General features: G+C 37.2%; 1 protein-coding gene across 2 annotated transcripts in view; it reads right to left on the bottom strand.

The window, feature by feature from the left end:
• The window catches only part of col14a1a (collagen, type XIV, alpha 1a), a 173,775-nt gene that overhangs the window by 127,815 nt on the left and 19,979 nt on the right, over positions 1-25,981 (bottom strand). For both annotated transcript variants that reach the window (XM_078933438.1, XM_078933439.1), the window contains exons 3-5: positions 23,032-23,148; positions 9,577-9,720; positions 7,975-8,070 (exon numbers count right to left, since the gene is read on the bottom strand). In XM_078933438.1, coding sequence (XP_078789564.1) covers positions 7,975-8,070; positions 9,577-9,720; positions 23,032-23,148 — 357 coding nt within the window. The remainder of the gene's footprint in view (positions 1-7,974; positions 8,071-9,576; positions 9,721-23,031; positions 23,149-25,981) is intronic.

Here is a 25,981-nt window from a genome sequence, read left to right as displayed (position 1 = left end):
TTCAGGGCAAGTGGGTTTATTTAACTAACAAAAAGCGCTGCAGAGCAGGATGACAAAACTAAAAACAAAAACTTACTGTGGCATGGCAAGGGACATGGACGCTAGACAAGAAGACGTGATCAACATGAGCAGAAGTTAATGGACCAGCACAGGAGGAAGGCAGAGACAAGACTTATATACAGACAGGGCAGACAAGACACAGGTGAACACGATTAGGGCAGATGGGGACCAAAGGAAGTAAAACTCAAGAAACATGACAAGACAGGAAACCTTTCAAAATAAAACAGGAAACAGAACCAAACAAGACAGAACAAGAACTAAAGCGAAAAAAAAGACAACAAACTGAAACCATGACAATAGAAAGGAAAAGAAGTTCAAACATTGATTATAAAAAAGGATATAAGAGATAAAAAAAAAAGAAAAAGGAAAAGAAAAAAGATAAAATATTGATTTAATTGCATTTTGAATGAATAAAAAACAATGATTAATAGAATCAGAATCAGGAATCAGAAAAAGTTTTATTGCCAGGTTCAGTAGAGCGCACTTTACAAAACGAGGAATTTGACTTGGTGTATAGTGCAATTAAGAATAAGTTAAAAATTAAGTTAACAACAACAACACACTATATACAGTAGAGTAAGGTGAATTAAAGTGGGAGCACAGATGGGCTGGGATGGTGGGGCCTGTAAGTGGCACCGACAGTCCTTTGGTGGGCGGGGGGTGGAGGGGGGGTCACCTGGGGGAGTTGGGGTTCTGTTCAGCAGGCTGGCTGCAGTGGGGAAGAAGCTGTTCTTGTGGCGCGAGGTCCTGGTCCTGATGGACCGGAGCCTCTTGCCAGAAGGGAGGGGCCGAAAGAGATTATGTCCTGGATGAGAGGGGTTGGCTACAATCCTGGCTGCCCGCCTCCAGGTCCTGGAGATGTGCAGCTCCTGGAGAGACGGGAGGTGGCAGCCGATCACCTTCTCTGCTGAGTGGATGACGCGTTGCAGCTTGGCCTTGTCTCTGGCCGTGGCCGCAGCGAACCAGACTGTGATGGAGGACGTGAGGGTGGATTCGATGATGGCGGTGTAAAAGTCTACCAGCATCTTTTCAGGGAGGTGAAACTTCTTCAGCTGCCTCAGGAAGTACATCCTCTGCTGGACCTTCTTAGTGATGGAGCTGATGTTCTGCTCCCACTTGAGGTCTTGGCTGATGATGGTTCCCAGGAAGCAGAAGGACTCCACAGAGGTCACCGGGGAGTCACAGAGGATGACAGGGGGGAGGGGGGCTGGGGCCTTCCTGAAGTCCACTGTCATCTCCACTGTCTTCAGAGCATTAAGCTCCAGGTTGTTAGCGCTGCACTATGACACCAGCCTGGCTATTTAACTCCTGTAGGCCGACTCATCTCCGTCAGAGATGAGGCCGATGAGTGTGGTGTCGTCAGCAAACTTCAGGAGTTTGACAGACAGGTGACCAGCTGTGCAGCTGTTTGTGTACAGGGAGAGTAACAGGGGTGAAAGGACACAGCCCTGGGGGGATCCGGTGCTTGTGGTCCGAGTATCTGAGACGAGCTTCCCCAGCCTCACATACTGCTGTCTGTCCGTCAGGAAGTCTGTGATCCACCTGCAGGTGGAGTCAGGCACATTCATCTTGGAGAGTTTTTAATACTAAAGATGTATGAAAGACATACCGAAAAAATATGTCTTTCAGTGTTTAACTGGCTGTCTTTGGATTATGCATGCCTGAGTAATGGCCATTCTTACTTCTCATCTCTCTGTTCACTGCTTGCTAATTTACATAGCAGGGGTCCCAGCAGGAGGGGGCGGGGTTGTAACACGACTCCTTCAGCAGAGCCAGGCTGAGAGAGGCTTTGACATGTAAGATGTTAGATGTTAGAATGCCAGATGTTAGAATGACCAGTTCATTTTATATCTATGAAAATATTCAGGTAGCTATGGGACATGTTTAGCTATAGGTCTGTGAAAATTGGTGTCGATTGTTGAAACATAAGTTACCATAAAAAAATGTTTGTTTGGAGTCTAGACAGATTTAACACAGGTTTTTGGATGAAAAAGGATTTTTTATAAATCATCTGTTACACTTTTAAGTCTGAAAAAAATATGGAAGGCAGCAAACACAGATCCCTACCGTTTTTAATTTTTTTGTGCTGATATTTGAAAGATAAGTTATGCAAAAAAATAGGTGTTTGCAGTTTTGCCTAAAAAGACGTTTTCGGACCTTTTTGGATGAAATGTTGAATAAAAGTTCACCGGTAACTTCAATAATTCTGAATTTTTTTAGGAAGCAGTAGCACATAAATGCCTATGAAAGTTGAATTCCTGGTGCTGATAACCTAAACAGAATTTATGCTAAAAATCTTTGTTCAGTCCAAAATTTCATTAAAAAAATCAAGTGATGAAGTTTCTCGTAGACCCTATAGTGTTACATATCAAAGCTGGAGGTTATTAAAGGCATCTAATTCTGAAATCTCAGCTTCCTGAGACAAACGGCTGATTTATAATAAATTTCTATTATTTGGGTGCACATAATCGACCACTTCCTGTTACGCAGGCACCGTCAGGTGTACACCCATGAAACTTTACATGATGAGAGAGGACCCTTCTGAGTATCTCCAGTTTTAATTTCATGCACATCGGACAAAGCAAAGAGAAAATACAGGGCAGAATGTGCCCCATGCAATAACTAGGTGGCGCTATAGAGCTCGTCCAAGATTGTCATATCCATGGGTTCAGAATAGAAGCTTCATCATATCCATTGAATTTCAGTGAGATTGGACAAGGAATGTGCACGTGAGAGCAACTTTTGTGTGCATAGCGAGATGCCCAACTTTGCCGCTCTGTCACGACCACACCCCCGCATTGAAAGTTATGGTTTTTTGTCAGAGTAAACTTCAATGGCTTTTCAACAGGTGGACGTCATTTTCAGGTGTGTCGGCTCATCCTACTCGGAGTAGTGATGCTCCAAGTAAAACATGTCATTTCCTCTTGCCAGCAGGTGGCGCTACACTTTTTCCAGATTTTTTCACTGCAGATGTGTTCAGAGTCAGACTACAATCATGCATATCAATTTTGGATCAGATTGGATTTTGCATGGCTGAGTAATGGCCATTTTTCTTTTCATGGCGTGTTTTCGAAACGACCTCCAATTTTGACGCGCCGCCATGGTCACAAACATCCATAAAAACTTAAAAGCTTCGCAATTTAACATCGGACATGTGTCTAGTTTACACAACCAAAGTTTGAAGTCATTACTCCAAAATCTCTAGGAGGAGTTCGTTCTAGAGCGAGGCCTGCAAATGTCCAAAATGAAGCAAAAATGACATATTGACCTCAATATATCAAACTTCCTGTGCGAGTGACAGGTGGGTCCTTTCAGACTTTTTTGTAAGTCTCCATCTGAAGAACATGCCCTGTAAAAATCAAGCTTGTACGTTAAAGCGTATGCGGGGCGTCGGGACAAAAGTCACTGTAGGTGGCGCTATCGAGCCGTTTTTGTGCGCCCATGCCAATCTCCTATAAAATACGAAATTTTTCGCGACTCCTGATGTGTGTGCCAAATTTGGTGAGTTTTGGGGTATGTTAAAGGCCTCAAAAAGGCGACTCTTCCGGTAGAATAATAATAATAATAATAATAATAATAAACATTCGAATTACAATAGGGTCCTTGCACTCCGTGCTCGGGCCCTAATAATAAACCTAACAGATACAATAGGGTCCTTGCACTCCGTGCTCGGGCCCTAATAATAGTAATAGTAATAGTAATACTAATAATAATAATAATAATAATAATAATAATAGTAATAATAATAATCAAAAGAAGTCCAAAAGTGAACAACAGATTTACCCTAAAAAAAACAGTCTGGCCTCTCATCAAAATCTGTTTCCACAAATGTTTTGAACAGCCAGACTGTATTGCTAGTTGGTACCACAGTGATTCATCTGGGTTAACTCTTTTGATTGATAAGGCCCACTTTTTCCCTAAGTCTGAATCCATTGGATACCTGCAAGAAAAGTTCAGTCACTGAGTCAGAAATGTATAAATCTATATTACTATAATAGCCTAGTATGCTGTATACAGGTTTAGCAAAATAAAATGTACATTTATATTGACAGCAAAATAAATGTACATCATGCAGCATGTTGATAACAGCCCTGCATCATCATGCATGTCAACATGTGTATGATTAATGAAGCCCCTGCAGCCTTAAAAGAAAAAAAATTAAAATACTTACCTGTGAAATGATACACCTACCTCCTTCACGGACTCATTTATCTGATTTTGGCAGTTGAAACCCGCACAATGAACTGGTATTATGCAAAAAATGTGTTCACATGCATTCACTGCAGCAGTAACTTGACCTCACCAAGATGGCGGTGCTCTCCTCCCATGAGGAACCACGTGATGTCTCCTCTAGTGATCTAACTCATTGGATTGCATGTTAGCTAAAGATTTACTTTAGAGTTAAACATTTAGCTCCAAACTTAGTAATTATATGTTAAGCTAAATTTTTACTTTGGACTTAAATATTTATTAAACAATTAAATATTTAGTTAAGAGACTTAAATGTTTAGTTTTGAAATCAAACATTTTAGGTCAGATCTAAGTATTTATTAGTAAACTAAATGTTAGATTTTATAAAATTAAATATTTGGTTTACAAACTACACATTTAGTTTGTAAACTAAATATATAATTATTTAAGAAAATATTTAACTTTAAATTAAATGTTTATTTTACTAACTAAATATTTGATTGGAAAATGTAGCATTTTTGTATACATAAATTAAAAGGTAAAAATATGCATTTGAAAAATTAAACCTGTGGAGTGTTTTTTCCTCTTAAATCAGGCAAAATAACCTAAAAGAATGCTGTTGATACTTGTCCCTGTCAATTCTCAAATGACACCCCAGAGGTCACAGATGTCACTCCTTTTGCTTACATGTTGAAAATAAGGCTGGGATTTAGTAGATTGTGATTACCCTAACCCCGGTAACACAGCTAACGGCGGTAACATTGCGTGTTACAAGTTCTAGAAATATTGTGAACACAGTAACTAAAGTCTGACTGACTGACAGATTTATCGCCGACTCTTTTTTGTCTTCTCATCGAACACACCTTGTAGTTCAGCGCGCCTTCTATATGACAAAAGTTTGAAAATAAAGCATTCATCGTCAGCCTACATAATCCGGTGCCCTAGAGTGCGGATAATAGCGCAACATGTTCTAATACTTTCAAAATAAGACTTATAGGGTGCTAAATAGAAACTTGAAATGAAAAACACAAATGACATGCAAACAAGTGGGTAATGTCATTCTTCAATGGCTCACTGACAAGAGAAGAAAATGTAATCTGCTGCCAGTGACGCACAATTCTGTACAAACCAGCCTGTTAGGTAAATAACGTCTGTGCAGGTAAGTGCATGATGCAAAACTGATGGGCTTTAAAATGCACTAAAAATCCTTCCCTCAAACTGCTATGACCTTTGTGAAGTTTGACTCAAATGCATAAAAGTTTCCTGTTCTCCGGAGCAGCTGGCAGCTTTGATCTCCTCTTAGTATTGATGGCCCTTTCATCCTAACAGCAACAACCCCTGCATTTTCAAACCCATCAATTTCAGTGGCATGCCGTCTGTTGTTGCTTTTGCTGAGCTCTGCACTGCTGTCGTGTTTCTTTACACTGGGACAAATGCATCTTCCTTACCGAGTGTAGCGCTTCACACTTTGGGGTGATGGGAGCATTAGGCCTAAAGAGGAAATGCCTGACAGGTGATAACTTTGAGGAAGAATGCGGATCGCCAAATGAAAAAAGGTTTCTTGCATCTATATCAGCTACACTGATAGGAAAAAGACATCTAAAAAGGAACAAGAGTCTATAGACTTTAAAGCCACCATAAAAACTCCAACATAGCACATCCAACGTGCAACACCAGAATACTCCAATGCAAACTAAATGTGTAAAAACCGTTGAAACAAGCAGGTTCATTCGTTAAGAGTTTATTGAGCCTTTGTGTGAAAATCTGTTTATTCCTGGTTTTCAGTTATCCAATAAACAGCTGCTTCACAGCTCACCTGAACTCTGGAGCAGAACAAGCAAACTCTAGTCCAATTAAATTCTATAAAACGCCTCAAGGAAAAAGGTGGAGCAAGAGCCTATCGACATAAGATTGGAGTACTACATACTAAGGCTTTCTTTTGCTCCCTGTGCCACACACAAGACAGGCAACTGTACAGACATTTTTTTATTTCTCAAAGAGTAATCTAAAAGAAAAGTAAACCAAAAAACAAAAAAGTGTGACATTTGTGAGCACTGCCTACCAAGTCGGTAAAATCGTCCTGTTAGAGAAGAGGGTTAGATTTTGTGAAAAGATTCGTAAGCAACCCACATAGAAATAAAGCCAAGCCGATTGCTGTCTTTGAAAAAAGGAATAATCAGTGTGTTAAAAATGTGTCACTAATTCACTTTTAGAGAAAACACGTAAACACCAGTGCATGTAAAAAAAACAAAAAAAAGCAAAAATTGACTTTCCAGAGCAGCTTTGCCATCAGTGAGGCATTTATATTTGTGCCCACAAATATTACAAGAAAACAAGCAGAAGATAACTGTATAACAGCGCGTCTGCCGGTCTGCAGTTACACATTTACATCATATCATAAGTTCCTTGCAGTAATTTCTCTAAAACTACAGGAAGATGGCAAAAGATGAATTACAAAACAGTGTGCTTCTGTGTCTGGACAGGGCTATACAAAAAAAGAAAACAAATCAACCATTCATTTTCTGAACCCACTGATCCCTTTCAGGGTCAGGAGGTTGCTGGAGCCTATCACAGATACTGTTGGGTGAAGGCGGGGTGCACCCCAAACAGGTTGCTACTCCATTACAGGCCCAAACAAACTACACGTTTTACTACAGTACAGGGACAATTTTGGAGTCGACAGTTAACTTTTGAAGCATTTTTTTTTTGGACTGTGGAAGGAAGTCGGAGTGCCTTGAGAAAACCCACACATAAAAGAAGAGCACATGCAAACTCCTCAGAAAAAAAGAACCCAGCCAGGTTTTGAACCTTTTCGCTGTTAGGTTAGAGTGCTAACCACTACACCACCGTGGAGCCCCGAAACAAAAATGAGTTGTTGAAATAAACATCCAACAGAGTCGTTTATTGGGAATTTGTTAACAGCAGCTATAGAGCGTCTACAGCTGTACACGTGTCTTAAATGTGTCTCACTGTTTGTTCAGAGGATGCACACTTTTCAGCTCTACGTTGTCCTTTCTGTTCAGCATCAATTGGACTTTGACTGCCACTCAGTAGTTCAAGATGTAAACAGTATGCAGACACCTTTCTGCAGGAGAAACAGTAGATGCTTCGATATGATTTTGGCAAAAAAATGGCATAATCATAATTTAAAGACTTTTCTGTATTTTGAGAATAATGTAAAAACTGATAACACAAGACTGTATGGCGTGTTTAACTTTCAAACATACAGGCAGTGCATGAGTCTAAGCAAGTGATTTGGAATGAGCGTTGCCACTGGGCCGGCTTTGGCTTCACGCCTCACGAAGCACTAAGTCTCTCCTCACGGCCGGCATCTCTGCAGGTCACAGACCTTTGAGCTAAGACTCTTCCCTCAGTGAGGGGTTGAGTCTCCATGTTGGCCACATCAGTGGGTCGTGACCGAGCCCTTCAGCTCTCACGTTGAAGAAGGTGATATGATAACAAGATGAGGACAAAGCAAATCACGCAGTATACACACTTACAGAATGACAGAAATGGCTTCTGCTATTAGTTGTCGGCTGAAAACATTGCCATCTCTAAATGTTAGTTTTTGCAAAAACATGTGTGCTTTATCCCACACCAGATATCTCCCTCTAAAATAAATGTTCTAGGCGCTGAGTAGGCCTAACTTACGCTCTATTTATTTTGTTTTAGTGTTTTTTGAGCATGTTATCATTACTAAGTGTTTACAAAAGTTGTTCCCACCTGCAGAGATTTTGTTGCCGTCCTCAGGGCTTGCAACCAAATCAGTCAGCCTCTGAGCCTCCGTTCTGCCTCTTCCATCAGTCCCTTCTCCTTCACCTGAATGAGATAGAAATAAATGATAAACTGTTAGCCAAGTCCTAAGCAGGTTCAGTTCATTTTTCTGCACCACACCTGGAATTTCAGACACTAAGTTCATAATAAAAGTGAACAACAGAGAAAAGAAAAAACGATAAAAGAAAAATAAATCTAAAGTTTTTAGAAGAACTCCATGCTACTGTGACAAGGAAATTTTCCATTCTTGGGATTAATAAATAAATAAATCTAAATCTAAATCTAAACCAAAGGAAGAGCAAAGACTAATTAGGAAGAAAAGAAACAGAAATATAGCTGAACTTAATTCAGTTCAGTCAGGAGAACAGAAAAATATTAAGTCTGAGCAAAAAAAGTTTTCATATGCTATGAGTCCTTTTGTAATTTTCCCCTAGTCGGTGACAGGTTTGCCTATCGGGGCCATAACAGGCGCAGCCAAACACAAGACTTTGACTTAAGAAGACCTAAAGGCCAAAACACATTTCATATCATTTCTCATTAAAAACATAGTCCTACTTTTCATTTGTTCAGACACATAATTCATTGGTTATTGCTTTACATGTTCATAAGTTTTACACTGTTACCCAGTGGTTATTGCTTAGGAGTGTTAGTTCATGCACATTTATTATTTTTGTAGAATGGCACAAGGTGGACCCCCCCTGGAAAGGAGGAATGGGTGAAGATCATATGGACCAATGGAAAAATTGACATTTCTACTAAGATTAAAGTTATACATTTTTCACACAAGAAATTGATAAAATTGTGCCAAAATGTGGAAAATCACTAAAATTCTCAGAGGATTTTCACCAAAAAAAGAAATAAATAAAAAACAGCCCAATTTACTGTGCATTATGTTTATTTTTGTTATTAGTTGTACTTGCTGACCCATGTCTGTAAACACTGACAACTGGAAAACACTCAATAAGAACAAAGTTTAGAAAAAAAAACTTTTTATTGAGTGTGTGTGAGAGTGTTTGTGTTTTTTTCAGTTTCACAGCTTTAAAAATAAAAATTCAATTATTAATTATTCCTTCGTGATCAATTTACAAACGTTTGAATCCAATTAAGAAGGACGCCATCCTTTCGTCACTACTAAGTTCAAGTTATTTAACTTTTAGCGTGTGTTCAGTGGTGGTGTGTTTTGTGTGGAGAGCCCAAAAACAGACATAAAATCTGCTCCAGAATGCGCATTTACTTTGACTATTTATTGAAAGTGGATGCTTGAATAAATGTGTCTGAGCCTGTTGTGAATGTTGCATTAGTCTGGCACAAACTCCTGTTTTGTTTAGCTGTACTGTATTGTCAACTCATTTCTACAAATTCGAATTCTGTTCCAACTCTCTAAATTCTTAGTCTTTTAGCAGCAGATAAACTGATGTCCCGAATGCAGAAAAGGTTTCTAGCAAGTGTGTGAGTTGCTTGGACCTTAAGAAAAAAAAATGACAAAGAACAGCAGAGACTGAAGCGGACAGTCTGACTGCAGACACAAAGACCATCAAAAAGATGACGAACCTTTAAATGTGCCCTGAAGAGGTCTGCTCTGCTCACTGCCACGGACAGCGATCACACTGATGGTGTAGTCTTTGGAAGGATTGTAGTCTGTCAGGAACACCTGTGTTTCTGATTTGGGAACTGAGACCTCCTTCTGCTCACCACCTTGAACGAGAAAAGATGAGACAGATGAGACTTATTCACACTGTTCTTTTCATTGTTTTTATTTCGTGTTTTTACAGCCAACCTGTATGTTATCATGGAAAACGGGAGTTGACTTATGTTCCCAGCTAAGTTCTTTTGAAGAAAGACGGGAAACAACATACATACATACATACATACCTACATACATACACATATATATGTATACATATATATATATACACATGTATATACACATATATATGTATACATATATATATACATGTATATATACATATATATATACACATGTATACACACATATATATATACACATGTATACACACATATATATATACACATGTATACACACATATATATATACACATGTATACACACATATATATATACACATGTATACACACATATATATATACACATGTATACACACACATATATATATATATATATATATATATATATATATATATATATATATATATATATATATATATATATATATATATATATACACACACACATGTATATATATATATATATATATATATATATATATATATATATATATATATATATATATATATATACATACACATATATATATATACATACACATATATATATATATATATATACATACACATATATATATATACATACACATATATATATATATATATATATATATATATATATATATATATATATACATATATATATATATATATATGTATACATATACACATTGGTGGACAAAATTGTTGGTACCCCTCAGTTAAAGAAAGAAAGTACACAATGCTCACTGAAATGACTTGAAACGTTCAAAAGTAAAAATAAATAAAAATGTATTGAAAATTAAATAATCAAAATCATCCATCACTTTTGAGTTGTTGATTAACAGAATTACCGTGTTTTCACGACTATAAGGCGCACTTAAAAGTCTGTTGAAGGGGAAGCCAAAAAAGATGCAATGTCCGCGAAGATCACACAGTCCCCGTAACCCCAAGCACAGCTTACCTGTAGCTAACTCACCCTGAGTCAACACACAGCAGTCTGACTGCAGCACTAATAAAAAAAGGAAAAAAGAAAGCCACAGTCCCCGCAAAACCAAAAATCCAACAAAACCAAGGCAAAAGAAAAACCACTGGCGCCAACTCATTCACAATGAAAAACCAACCAGACATACCATTAGAGAAGACGAGCCCCCCAAGTTGTCATGACCAGCCACCTGTCAGAAGTGTTCTTATGATTTCATGAAAGCAGTCATTTTGGAATGAGCAGGAAAAGCTCTTCCACTGCCTCTAGTGGAATGATAAAGCACTACAGGGCAGAAAACATGAACCAAGTTATTTTCAATAGGTTTTTAAGGAAAGTTTGGATCATGGTAATAAAATAGTGAACTCAGAAATGGCTGGATCAACTATGCTATGAATTCTTAAACAGGGTTAACCAGAGACTCTCATGCTTAAAATGCTCAAAATACATATGAAGACCCACTATGATCAAAGCTTTAGCAACACTTCTCCATCCAGTGCCCATCCATTCATTTATACACAAAAATTCAACATGTATTTTTAAAGAAGATCTAATTTTGAAAAGACAGTGGGTGGTCATTGGGCTACATTTATCATTTTTTAGTGGTATTGCTTCTTGTGTATATCTGATTGACTGTCCTGTGTCTGTTCCACAGCAGAGCACAGCTCTTCTACAAGATTACCCCTAGAGCTAAGGACAAGGCCATCCTTTCTAGGGCATCTCCTACTTTGTGCACATTCTTTTCTGGATCAAACAACTGTAATGTGTTCTGATCAAAATATGTCAAGTCAGCAAATCATTGGATGTAATCTACATCCAAATGAGGAGATTGCATTTTATATTTCCTTCTTGTCATTTAATGCAGCATCATATCAGAGTAAACATGAAAAACAGATGCCTAGTGAGACACAGAGGAAGAATCTGTTACGGGGAGAGGAAGAGGGAGTACCCAGGCGCAGAGAGGAGAGGAGGCAGGAGGTTGCAGGGGAACGGGGCTTTAATAATAACAAATGACTACAAACCAAAATCCACTGCTTAGCAGGCTAGAAACTCGAAACTTGAAAATACACAACGCTCGAAACCAGAGAACAGCACAATATGGACCAGCACAGGAGGAAGGGAAAGACAAGACTTAAATACATACAAGGGAACAAGACACAGGTGGAAACACTCAGGACTGATGGGGAAAGGTAAAACTTGAGACAACAACAACAAAACAGGAAATGCTACAAAATAAAACAGGAAGTAACTCAAACAGGCCCGAACATAAAACAACTAGAACATAAAGGCAAAGAACCTAAAACCGTGACAGAATCCATGAATTCAGAGAACTGCCTTCACCGTCACAAATCCATACTCGTAAAAAACCCTTCTGAAGCATTTCTGATGCTTTGTAAAAATGTATTAAAGAACATTGAAATATTACTCAACATAAAGAGGTGCTGGGTTCATCCATCATTTATTCATCCAGATGATGTTTAGTCTCCGCGATTATCATCCTAAGTCTAAAAGGAATGTTGCCACTCTTAATCATCTAAAGCAGTGGTCTCCAACCTTTTTCAGGCCATGGACCAATTTACAGTAATGTCAGCCAGGATGTTCAAAGACCTTGATGCGTCAAGACAGACGGATGTGGTGAACGGAATCCGGTAGTTTTCCGAAGTAAAACTTCCGTCAATATCGAGAACTATTAACTGTTTGAACCCAGAAGAACGGCTGTTATCAGTAAAAGAAATACCAACTTTGGACAATCGACAGTTATGGACCCTTTTTATTTTTCCCCTACAGCATTACTTTATTATAAAAAAATAAAAAAAATATAAATACAAAAAAAATATTTAAAAAAAAGTAAAACGAATGATTAATCACTTATTGAAAATTGTTAAATTGATTGACTTTTAATGATATTACTTCACTTTCTCCAAAAATTGATAAATTGATTCAAAAACCTTTCCTAATGTAGCATAATTGGTTGAATGCTGTAAAGCATTCAACCCTTTGTTTTCCTGTTTCTCTTTATTGGTTGAATGCTGTAAAGCATTCAACCCTTTGTTTTCCTGTTTCTCTTTATTTATTATTATCGTATCTTATAGTATCTTCCGCCGTTTTTTGGCGTTTAACTACTTCTACAATTTTTAACCCATTTTAACCATTCAACTTTTAAAATGTTCAGCTCTTTCAGCTTATTCCTGCTATGACTTTTGGTTTTTCAAATCCTTTTACTTTTTAAGATATTCCAGTTTTTCCGGGAATTTTTGCTCCATTGAAATACATGGAGAATTTTTCGTTCAGAAGTTCACAGTTAAACTCCTTCTACAATTTTTCACCTATTTTAACCGTTCGACTATGAAAATGTTCAGCTCTTTCATCTTATTCAAGCTATGACATTTTGGTCGTTCAAATCTTTGAACTTTTCCATTTATTCCCGGATATTCCTGAATTTTCCAATCTTTTTGCTCCATTGGCCACACCTTTGCTTCTTTAAACAATTGTAACTTTAACATTCTTTTGGCTAGAGACACCGTTCAAATATTGAAATGTTCACAAGGTTTTGGACTTCAACATAAGGTTTAAAAATTATTATGGGATGGCAACACCACCTACAGTTTGGCGGCCATTTTGTGCCAAAATGTGAGGCAATTTTAAACTTCTTCAAACTTTCACCTATTTTTACCATTCTACTATTACAATGTTCAACCCTTTCATCTTATTCCTTTCAGCTATGACTTTTGGTCCTTCAAATCCTTGAACTTTTCCAGATATTCCCGGATATTCCCAGATTTTCCAATGTTTTTGCTCCATTGGCCACACCTTTGCTTCTTTAAACAATTGTAACTTTAACATTCTTTTGGCTAGAGACACCGTTCAAATATTGAAATTTTCACAAGGTTTTGGACTTCAACATAAGGATTAAAAATTATTATGGGATGGCAACACCACCTACAGTTTGGCGGCCATTTTGTGCCAAAATGTGAGGCAATTTTAAACTTCTTCAAACTTTCACCTATTTTTACCATTCTACTATTACAATGTTCAACCCTTTCAGCTTATTCCTTTCAGCTACGACTTTTAGTCTTTCAAATCTTTGAACTTTTCGAGATATTCCAAGATTTTCCAGGATTTTCCAAGATTTTTGCTTCATTTAAATACATGGAGAATCCTTGAAAACCTTTGTTGCTTTCAAGCATTATAACTTTAACAAGCTTTCAGCTAGAGGCACCGTTCAAACATTGAAATGCTCACAAGGCTTTGGACTTCAACATAAGTTTTGAAATTATTATGGGATGGCAACACAACCTACTGTTTGGTGGGCATTTTTTGACAAAATCTGAAGCAAATGTTGCAATAAACTTCATCCATGGCTGGAACTGAACATATTGAAATTCACTGGATCTGGACATATAAGGAATGTGGGCGTGGTTAGCAAACAAAGCTCGTTGTTAAGGACGTCCAAAAATTTACTTTTTCCGATTCATCTGAAACCGACGTTGATTTGTTCCTCATCTCCAGGCGACCCAAACATAAAATGGTTGCTATGGAGATAAAATCAATAGAAAAGCCGCCATTTTGAATAGAGTGGATTTTTTATCAACTTAGAACATGTAGCTTTTACCAATATAACACTCTCAAACAACGTGTTTTTTGGAGTCAGTTGATGATGCTGATTCCAATGCTAGTACTTTTAGCCATTTTAGCAACTTCTTCAAATTTTCAACACTTCAGCCATTTTTTCAACAATTTCAGCTTTAATGCTTAACTCCTACAAACTTTGACCTATTTCAGCCATTCTACTATTACAATGTTCAACTTTTTCATCTTATTCCTGCTAGGACTTTTGCACATTTAACTTTTCAAGGTTTTCCCAGTACAGTTAAGCCATTTCTTCAGCTAATTCAGCTTTCATTCAGCAGTACAGCATTCAACCCTGCATTTTCTTCTGGAAATGCAGCTCCTTCTAGTTTATTATTATTATTATTATAGTATCTTCCGCCGTTTTTTGGCGTTTAACTACTTCTACAATTTTTAACCTATTTTAACCATTCTACTTTTAAAATGTTCATCTCTTTCATCTTATTTCTGCTATGACTTTTGGTTTTTCAAATCCTTTTACTTTTTAAGATATTCCAGGTTTTCCGGGAATTTTTGCTCCATTGAAATACATGGAGAATTTTTCGTTCAGAAGTTCACAGTTAAACTCCTTCTACAATTTTTCACCTATTTTAACCGTTCGACTATGAAAATGTTCAGCTCTTTCATCTTATTCAAGCTATGACATTTTGGTCCTTCAAATCCCTGAACTTTTCCATTTATTCCCGGATATTCCTGAATTTTCCAATCTTTTTGCTCCATTGGCCACACCTTTGCTTCTTTAAACAATTGTAACTTTAACATTCTTTTGGCTAGAGACACCGTTCTAATATTGAAATGTTCACAAGGTTTTGGACTTCAACATAAGGCTCAAAATTATTATGGGATGGCAACACCACCTACAGTTTGGCGGCCATTTTGTGCCAAAATGTGAGGCAATTTTAAACTTCTTCAAACTTTCACCTATTTTAACCATTCTACTATTACAATGTTCAACCCTTTCATCTTATTCCTTTCAGCTATGACTTTTGGTCCTTCAAATCCTTGAACTTTTCCAGATATTCCCGGATATTCCCAGATTTTCCAATGTTTTTGCTCCATTGGCCACACCTTTGCTTCTTTAAACAATTGTAACTTTAACATTCTTTTGGCTAGAGACACCGTTCAAATATTGAAATGTTCACAAGGTTTTGGACTTCAACATAAGGTTTAAAAATTATTATGGGATGGCAACACCACCTACAGTTTGGCGGCCATTTTGTGCCAAAATGTGAGGCAATTTTAAACTTCTTCAAACTTTCACCTATTTTAGCCATTCTACTATTACAATGTTCAACTTTTTCAGCTTATTCCTGCTAGGACTTTTGCACCTTTAACTTTTCATGGTTCTTCCAGTACAGTTCAGCCATTTATTCAGCTAATTCTGCTTTCATTCAGCAGTACAGCATTCAACCCTGCATTTTCTTCTGGAAATGCAGCTCCTTCTAGTTGGTTGAATGCTGTATAGCATTCAACCCTTTGTTTTCCTCTTACGCTATCTTCCGCCGTTTTTCGGCACTTAACTCCTTCTACAATTTTCAACCTATTTTAACCATTCAACTATTAAACTGTTCAGCTCTTTCAGCTTATTACTGCTATGACTTTTGGTTTTTCAAATCCTTGAACTTTTTAAGATATTCCAGGATTTTCCATGATTTTTTCTCCATTGAAATACATGGAGAATTTTTCGTGCAGAAGTTCACAGTTAAACTTCTTCTACAATTTTTCACCTATTTTAACCATTCAACTATTAAAATGTTCAGCTCTTTCATCTTATTCCAGCTATGACATTTTGTCCTTCAAATCCTTGAACTTTTCCAGATAGTCCCGGTTATTCACGGATTTTCCAATATTTTTGCTCCATTGGCCACACCTTTGCTTCTTTAAACAATTGTAACTTTAACATTCTTTTGGCTAGAGACACCGTTCAAACATTGAAATGTTCACAAGGTTTTGGACTTCAATATAAGGCTCAAAATTATTATGGGATGGCAACACCACCTACAGTTTGGCGGCCATTTTTTGCCAAAATGTGAGGCAATTTTAAACTTCTTCAAACTTTCACCTATTTCAATCATTCTACTATTTCAATGTTCAACTCCTTCAGCTTATTCCTTTCAGCTATTACTTTTGGTCCTTCAAATCTTTGAACTTTTCAAGATATTCCAGGATTTTCCAAGATTTTCGCTCCATTTAAATACATTGAGAATCCTTGAAAACCTTTGGTTCTTTCAACCATTGTAACTTCAACATGCCTTTAGCTAGAGATACCGTTCAAACGTTAAATTGATCACAAGGCTTTGGACTATAAAATAGGTTTAGAAATCATTATGGGATGTCGACACAACCTACTGTTTGGTGGCCATTTTTTGACCAAATCTGAAGCAAATATTGCATTTAACTTCATCCATGGCTGGAACTGAACATATTGAAATTCACTGGATCTGGACATATAAGGAATGTGGGCGTGGTTAGCAAACAAACTTCGTTGCTATGGACGTTCAAAGGTTTACTTTTTCTGATTTGTCTGAAACTGACGTCGATTGGTTCGTCATCCCCAGGCGACCCAAACATAAAATGGTTGCTATGGAGATAGAATTAATAGAAAAGCCGCCATTTTGAAAAAAGTGGATTTTCTATCAACTTAGACATGTAGCTTTTACCAATATGATACTCTCAAACAATGTGTTTTTTTGAGTCGGTTGATGATGCTGATTCCAATGCTAGCACTTTTAGCCATTTTAGCAACATCTTCAAATTTTCAACAGTTCAGCCATTTTTTCAACAATTTTTTTTGCTTAACTCCTTCTACAAATTTTGACCTACTTTAGACATTCTACTATAACAATGTTCACCTTTTTCAGCTTATTCCTACTAGGACTTTTGATCATTTAACTTTTCAAGGTTTTTCCATTACAGTTCAGACATTTCTTCAGCAAATTTAGCTTTCATTCAGCAGTACAGCATTCAACCCTGCATTTTCTTCTGGAAATGCAGCTCCTTCTAGTTTTGCACATGTTTTTAACTTTTGATACTTGATGAGATTTTGCTATGAAAATTCCTGAAACAGTGTTGTCTACTTTACTGATATAGTATTATGTTTTATTCATATGAATGGCTTTTATAAGTAACATAATCTGCATATATTTCAGATGACTGATCTGCATTTGCCATGTTGATTTCTAAAATAGTTAATTTTGACGTAATACTTAAGTAATTGTCATCAATTGCCTCTTTGTCATGTGCTTTATCGATATCTTATGATTCTTAATTCTGTCTGATAAAAGCTAGGAACCGGATATTGATAAATCATGTAATAAAATGGTTATAGTATAACGGGGTGGGATCATATAAGTTCGCTGCCTTCCACTCCCTTTCAAGCAATATTTATTAATATGTCTAATTATGCTAAGTTTGATTAGTTACTGTATGAATGTATAACTGATGATTATATTGCTGTTGTATTATTTCTATTTAATTGCTTGAAATAAACCATTTCAAATCAAATCAAAATATCAGAAAATAAACTAAAGGGAATTAATCAAAGTTAGCGTATGGTTTTTTTTCTGTCCGATCCCTGTCCGTGTCCCGGGGGTTGGGGACCACTGTTCTGAAGTATTTCATTTTAACAACAACAACAAATCACATGCTTTTACTGTCATTAAGTTGAGTTTAGAAAAAAAATGAGGACAGAAGACGTTAAACCAGAGCAATCTTTCCCATCAGAAGGAGTGTTCTATAATCACACACTGAATACAAAAGGGCTATTAAAGTGAAAGAACCTTTCCAAAAAGCGCTTGTCCTTACTGACTTGGAAAAGGTTTTATACCTCCTGAATCATGTTAAAAGCTATACTTTACAGTTTTCACATTTGTGGTTACACCAAGTGTGGAAATGCTGTCTGTGGCCGTCAGCACGGCATTCAATGCAAGCAGCAGTGACAGACCGGATCCCTGGCTGTGAATACAGGTCCTGTACTGTGACTACATAATGAAGTAGATGTCAGTGTTGATGACGAATACAGACTAAAGGCAATGTCACTGAGCCATCATCATCATAGTGATGATGCTGAACAATGCTAAATGAACAATTTAGCAAATAAGTTCGCTTTGTCTCACTCCCTTTCAAGTAAAATCTAGAACCCTTTTGACAATCTCAATATTTAATAGTTTCATTGTGTCGTGAACTATATGCAAAATAGCAAATAGGTTTATTTATGATTAAGAGTAATAATTGAATTATTTACTACTGTTTGTGAACATGTGAATTTTTTCCAATACATTTTTATAAATAGTTATCGAATATCTGATATTTTCTTGCATAGATATAAATATATGATGTCTTGTTTTTGCTTTTTTTACTTTGATTGCTTGAAATCAACCATTTCCACAATGAGTCCTGCTGATGTAGCTGCCTTAAAGCGGCTTCATGGACAATGCTGATTCTCCCCTGGTGACCAGCCGGATGACCTGCTAGGTCAGTAAGAAGTATGGGGAAAATGCTGACTGGAAAGTGCAGCTCTTAATCCACAAATTCTATTCAAAGGGATTCATGTCAGATTCAGGTTTGAGCTGAAGTGACCCTCCTGCAGAAGAATGTCACAGCTTATTTAAGGCCATTAAATCGGCTTTGTTTTAAGCATTTATAGAAATACAGGTACTATCAAGGATTGTCATCACAAATAAGGTAAAGTAAGATCTTACACATCTTTTGGTGGAACTCTGAAAATATTCTTTCACTTGTTATGGCACACTGTGGTGTATGGTGACAGAGTAAATATGCCAGCAATTATCAATAAAGCTTTCTAAAAGAACAGATTTGTGACAAATGCTGCACACAAGTGAAACAAAAGCAGAATAATGGTGTCTGTTTTATTCAAATCCCTTCATCCGTCTACCATTAGGCTTTAAAGATCTTGCTCTGTGAATCCGCTAAAGGTTCCAGTGTTTAATGTTTCTTGACAAATGACACATTTAAAGCAGAATTATTCCCTTGTTCCAAACTTGGCAGCCATGAAAGCAAACGTTCAGGCTTCCACATGTCTAAGTGTTGCAGTGACGTGTGGTGAGGCTTACAGTTGGTGAGACGCTGACATCAGTCAGATTTACAAACTCATGAACCCTACAGAGCACATTATTCACCATTTGATTAAAGTGTGTTGTTTAATATTTAATTTCAACACTTTTTTCCCTTTACAAACAGTAGAATAGAAAAAAAACACCAAAATTGGTATTATAAACTTGTTTTCTATTATAAATGAAGTCTGTGTGCCGCTTCTTCTGATGAAACGCATGGATAACCTGTTAATAGAACAGTTTCTTGTCTTTCTTCAGTTATAAAAATCTTTCTGTCTCCATGCCAGTGACAATCCTCTGTTTAGAAAATAATGCTAAACAATATGTAAGAATAACTGGATGGTTGCATTTGATTTGCTACCACTATTTCTATTATTCTGTAGCCGAGCTGTCACATTCTCTGGGATCACCAACGCCCTCTGCCTTGAGGCAGGTGTACTACGGGCCTCATCAACTGTATATCTAGTTAACATTTTTAGCGGATAAAAAAAAGACTAACTTTCTCACAAACTGGCATCAATGTAATCAGACAGTTGGTGAGAAATAAGCAAATGAAGTAAAAATAAAGCGTCTTCATGATGACAGAAAGACTGAAACAGTAAAGCTCATGTGTCAGCTGCAGCTCCAGTCAGTGTGTGAGGCACAGTCTGGGTGCTGGGGCGGCATGAGCTGCTGGTGCCTCACCTTCTGCTTCCTCGTACTTGAACAGCAAATTCCTATCTTTGCTACTTTTTTTTTTTTTTTAACCAAAGAAACGTTGAAAACCCACACAGAAAAAAAAAATCATAGAATAGATTCATAAAAAATAATATTTGATCCTTATTTGTTATATACGACGGAGTTTTAGGGCCACCAAAAAAAAATTTAATTTGGGGATTTTAAGGCGTAGATTTACGAAAAAAACTAATTTTCCGAGATTAAAGTGGAAGTGAGAATCGGAGCAGCTAGTGAACGCCGTGCAGCATGTAGCAGAGCAAACCGACTAAACTCAATTGAACAGGTGAGCTGAATGTTTATTGATAACGTTTCAAATGTTTGGAAGCTCATTTGTTTGATTTACGATTTATTAATGTTTACTGATGGGTGTTTTGCAGGATCTCTGCAGCCCCTTGATGAAGCCATCGGTATCCCTGCAGCTTTCCACTTCAATCCTTTCTTCCTCCACCAAAGACCAGGGGCCTCATTTATAAACGTTGCGTACGCACAAAAGAAGGCGTACGCCACTCTCTACGCAATAGTTGAGATTTATAAAAAGCAAACTTGACGGGAAAATGTGCGGTCCTTCACGCAAGCTCTGACCCAGGCGTACGCACAAAAACGGGGGAAATGAGGAACGGCGACACCGTCGGCAGATGGAAGAAACACGTGAAAGTGAAAATGACAATACTGCCTCTCAGAAATAACATGAAGACTTCACAAAGCAAGTCTTACAATTAACAGCCTACACGAACACCCGTTTGATGGATCAGCAGTGAAACAAACCAAAAAAAATCAAACGAAAATTACAACAGAAATTCAAATGAACACTTATTTGCAAAAAGAAAAGTGAAATATGTTCTGCAATATTGCCATGTAGTGCAATTCATCCTCATAAATAATATAGTTAACAGAACGAAATAATGTACAAAACTGATATTCTCGTTAATGTGTCCGTCTGGCGGAGCAGATATCGGTGCAATTAGACAGACAGACGGACAGACGGACATATTAATTGTCCACTGGGGAAAGTTGTTTTCATAGTAAAACATTTCTTCATAAGCTATGGAATTATGGTATTCATGCATGTATTCATGCCTTTAGTTTGTTTTATTTCTGATAAAACCATGTATGGCGTATGTCTCAACCATTCAGAAAGCAACAAGAAATTACATCTGCACTGAACAATTTCCCATTTCCACGTCGATTATTACCGACATCTGCAGCTTGTCAGATGCAATTAAATGGATGGAAATAAAATGCCCCATCACAATGCGTAATGACGCACAATGGCTGATCTTGCGCTCTTAGAAGATGTGGCAAATGGAAGAATTCGGAGTGAACGCATCTTTAGACAGCAAGAAGACTTGCTGGCAAACGAGGACGAGTGGCTTATGAGCCGGTTCCGACTTCCTCGAGCCGTCCTGTTGGACCTCTGCGGGCTTTTGGGCCCGGCGTTACAGAGGAGCACTCGGAGGAACCATGCGTGTCACGCGGTGCATCTGGCGCTCCGGTGCCCCCCCCGTGGCAGACACACTCTGGCGATGGAGCGCTAGACGTTTTTTATGCCTCGACTTTGATTTTCGACAATTTCTTTTTTATTTCGGCCACGGTCCGAGGTTGTGAGGCTACAGCATTTACGGCGTCTGCCACCGTTCGCCACTCAAGTGCCTTTTTGGCATTAGTAATGCCCACACTGTGCCCTCCAAACAACACTTTTCTCCTCTTTTCCACCTCGCCAACGATAACTTCTACTTCACATTGAGTGAAGTTACGTTTTTTTGATTTCCTCTCTGTGTTTGCCATGATCACGCAAGACATGAATATTAATTTGTGGGCGTTTCACGGACTATTTATGGGCAACTATAGGCGTGTCATGAAGCGGCAAAAGCTGCGCAGCATTTAGAATTGGTTGTGATTTATTAAGGGAAAGATGCGTTGGATGTGCGTGCGCACGGTTTTATAAATCCGTACGCCACTTCTGACGCAAATCCTACGCAAAGTTTTATAAATGAGGCCCCAGATCTCTATGTTTGTGTGACGCTTCAGTCTGAGGAGGAGGAGCACTTTTTGCCTTTTTCAAAGTTCTAATGCTAATAAATGAGACTATTTTAATTCCTCTTTATTGTTTTATGTTGAAACGGGACGTTTCATCTGTTTACTTCCGCATTGGTTTTGGGATGACGTAATGTGACGAATGAACTTCAGGTTGTGTGAATGAAAAGGAAAATAAAGGCTGCAGCGGTCCTCTACACCCAAACGGTGTCTCCTAGCTCCTTATTTTACATATGAAACTCCGCTTTATCGACACCAAACCCCGGAAAGCCGGCTCCACTGAAAATAATCTGATTTTGAGTCATCAAAAAGTTCAGAATCTCTTTGTTTTTTTTTAAACCTATCTGGAAGTAAAGCTTCACAAAAGCCTTCAAGATTGGTGTTTTTTCCTCGTTAATCTATGACTTTTTTTATCGTAAATTTACAAGATGTTAAGTCGTAAATCTCCGAGAAAAAAACTCGTAAATTTATGAGAAAAACTTTACAACTTAAAATTCGTAATTTAAAAAAAAAAATTTTAACTGGCCCTAAAACTCTGTCGTAGTTATAAAAAAAAAAGGTACATTCAACTTATTTATTTCATTGATGTATTCATTAAGCTATATTTTGCAGTTGAGGTTGTTTGCCTCCCCTGACTGAACATCATTGAAGTGTATTAATTCTTCCAAAGGAACTTGTACAAAATGAAAATGAAATATTTCCACTTGAAGATTTTTCCTTTCATGTAAAATGTCAAAACCAATGTCTAATAGATGTCTCGTTCCCAAAGCCTTTCATCTATATGTGTGTGCGTAAGAGAGAGTGCGTGTTTTTTGCATGATCTCACCTGGCTTACTGTGGTAAAGAAGGAGATAGCCCTCAATGTCTCCTTTGGGCTCTCTCCATGAAACGAGCAGTTTGCTTGAGCTCAGCAGTCTGAAGCGCAGACGCCTCGGAGCTGGAACTGAAGAACATCACAAATTAAAACCATCGAATCGACCCTAAACATAATAGATGTGTACATAAAAGGTCAGAATCTTTGTTAAAATTGCATCTGGTGAATTAAAAACGAGCGAGTGGGACGTCACCCATAGAAAAAGCTTTACTGGCGCCAATCAAATGGAGTCGGCACAGACGCCATTTTTTCGCAATATGGACTTCACCATTTTAGGACTAGACAATGTCTAGTTCAAAGCTGGTTCAAACCTGAACCAGTTAGCAGTGATTGGTCCAAGTCAGTCAGACTCAACATTTCTTTGGCAAACACAAGCCAATCAGGATTGAGCTTGTTGGAGCACACCCCCCAGTCAAACGTACTAAACATTTGATGTGAGACTAAATACTTTTATTAAGGCGTCCAACTGGTCCGTTTGTAACCAGAAAGAAAATACAATAATAATAATAATAAAGCAAAATATGATGAAAACAATTTGGATTAGCAGGAGAGGAGGAGATTTGACTGGACTGGATTCTAAAGTTCTCCAAAACAGGATTGCAATTAGGGACAAATATTCCACTTTTTAAAGGAAGTGAAGTTTTGTTTATTAATTGAAGCATTTAAAGGCTGTATGATGCTACTGTTATCTGTGAAACCACATGGAACATGAAAGGATACAAACATCAATGCTCTTCTTCTGTTAGTTCAGTAATGTGGGTAGAAATAAAACAGGAATTTTTCAGAATGCCTTTGAATTCTGGTTTTTGGTTATTTACAGTAAAAACTGGGACATTTCTAAAGTAGATTGAGATTCTCGCTCATCAGAAGCCAACTTCAATACTTGTGGCTGACTTTGTTTGCATCACTGTGTGTTTAACAGCAACAGTTTGTGAATTATGTAAAGAAAAAAAACAGCTATTTATGATTCAAAAGAGTCAGTTTTCATCTCATTGGCATTACTTGAAATACAAAAAAGTGTCATTGTGTTACTGATACAAAAAATAGTAAAATAATAAAGTTTTGAAAGTAAAATAACTGATAAATAAATTAGTGTCTTTCAGATGTTGATTTCCCCAACAAAAAAAAAACCTTTCCTTAGGAAGTTGAGGTAAAAAAATGTCAAAAGATTATCCAACTTGATGTTATTTAATGCAATCAATATGTTTCATTATTTCATAGGCTCTCTATGTTGTATAAAAATGGTAAGTCGTATGTTGCAGCGAACAACCTGCAGAATATTTCATATTTTTAATGCTCCAAACATATAGACATTGAAATCATGTACCTGCACCAACATGGTTTTGTGCAGATTTCTAATATTGCATATGTAAAATGAAGAAATGACAGGTGTAATATCCTTATCATTCACTCTTGAGCCTGCTGTCAGCTGCATTTGACGCATGAAAATGGAAACAGCAGCTACTCTGAACTTCAGACTGCACAGGCTGGGTTTCTTGCAGTCACAGACAGAACATTTTATGAATTCAAACTGAGTCAGAAAGAGAGGAGATATTAACTGTTTCTACTCTATGGGTGCAGAACACAGGAGAGTAGACACAAACTGTAGATGAACAGGTGGGACGTCACTAAATATTAAGAATAAATTCCCTCAGATTAAAAATTGTTGGCGAAAGGTTCACTGTGCATTGAGAAAACATATAGCTTTATTATCCAACATTTGATTTTATACCGTAATATATTTATCAAAGCTTCTTTAAATGAACTCTGTCAAGTGAAAATCTGATGACAAATAAAAGCATCTTTACCTGACAGCACTATTATTTTTATAACAATAACCGCAAAGTAAAACAAAAACCCAATAATAATTAATTCAGGATACAAACGTAGAAGAAAAATGAAGAAAATAATTACTGGTACATAAACCCCTTTTTTCTGCAATCACATGAGTTTAAAGCCTGTTTTTAAGATCTCTGGGTAAAACTGAAGCACAAAAAGAAAGCAATCAGAAAACAAAGAACACTTGGAAAACAGCAAGAATCAAGAAATCAGCAGAAGAAAAATACATTTTAGTTTTCTGTCTTTGTTTATGGTAAATGGCGTATACTTATATAGCGCTTTCTACCCCCTTTCGAAGGCCCAAGGCACTTTACAGTCACAGTCCCATTCACCCAGTTACACACACATTCACACACACACATCCACACACTGATGGCGGCTCCGCTGCTGAACACTGGCACCAACCTCCCACCAGAGGCAAGGTGGGGTTTGGTATCTTGCCCTACACTTCGACACATGGGCGTGCAAGGCGGTAAGGTTTAACAAAAGTATAAAATGTAGATCTAGACCACAGATTAAGTACAATCCCACTAGAGACTGATGGTTCACCGACTGGACACTAGTGCAAAAGAAATTTAATGTCAGATCAGGTCTGACAGAGAAAAAAAGGAGCATACATTTTACGCTGTTGCTGTTCCTCCACCGTTTTTCTCACAGACTTTAATCTCTTTGTGGAAAACTAATTTAGATCCAGACGAGAAGGCCAAGTTTCATCAGAATTATAGTTTTTTGAGTAGAAAAGCTGAAAAGAAAAAGCTCTGTCAGCTACCACAAAACAGAAAGAATTATATTTAAATTATATTTAAAATTATATTTTATTCATTTTTCATTTGTTCAATTTTGTGACGTAAAGATACTTCTTTTTTCAATTCTATTAAAGTGCTACAACCAAGAATAAACAGAAAATGCAAAAACTTCCCTCATTGCACAGACAAACAAATCTGGTATTTTTCTGGAAAAAGAAAAAAAAAGGTTTTGGCAATTTTATCAGTGTATGTGGAAATCTATGAGATGGATAAAACAGCTGAAAAGGCAATGAGGGGTAATGAATATGGATTTATAG

Source organism: Oryzias latipes, chromosome 16 (genome assembly GCF_053564925.1).
Source record: "Oryzias latipes strain Hd-rR chromosome 16, Olatipes_Hd-rR_3.1".
In the NCBI taxonomy this organism is placed as follows: Eukaryota; Metazoa; Chordata; class Actinopteri; order Beloniformes; family Adrianichthyidae; genus Oryzias; species Oryzias latipes.
The sequence above is the reverse complement of the archived record's forward strand: the minus strand, read 5'-3'. Positions and strand labels throughout refer to the sequence as shown.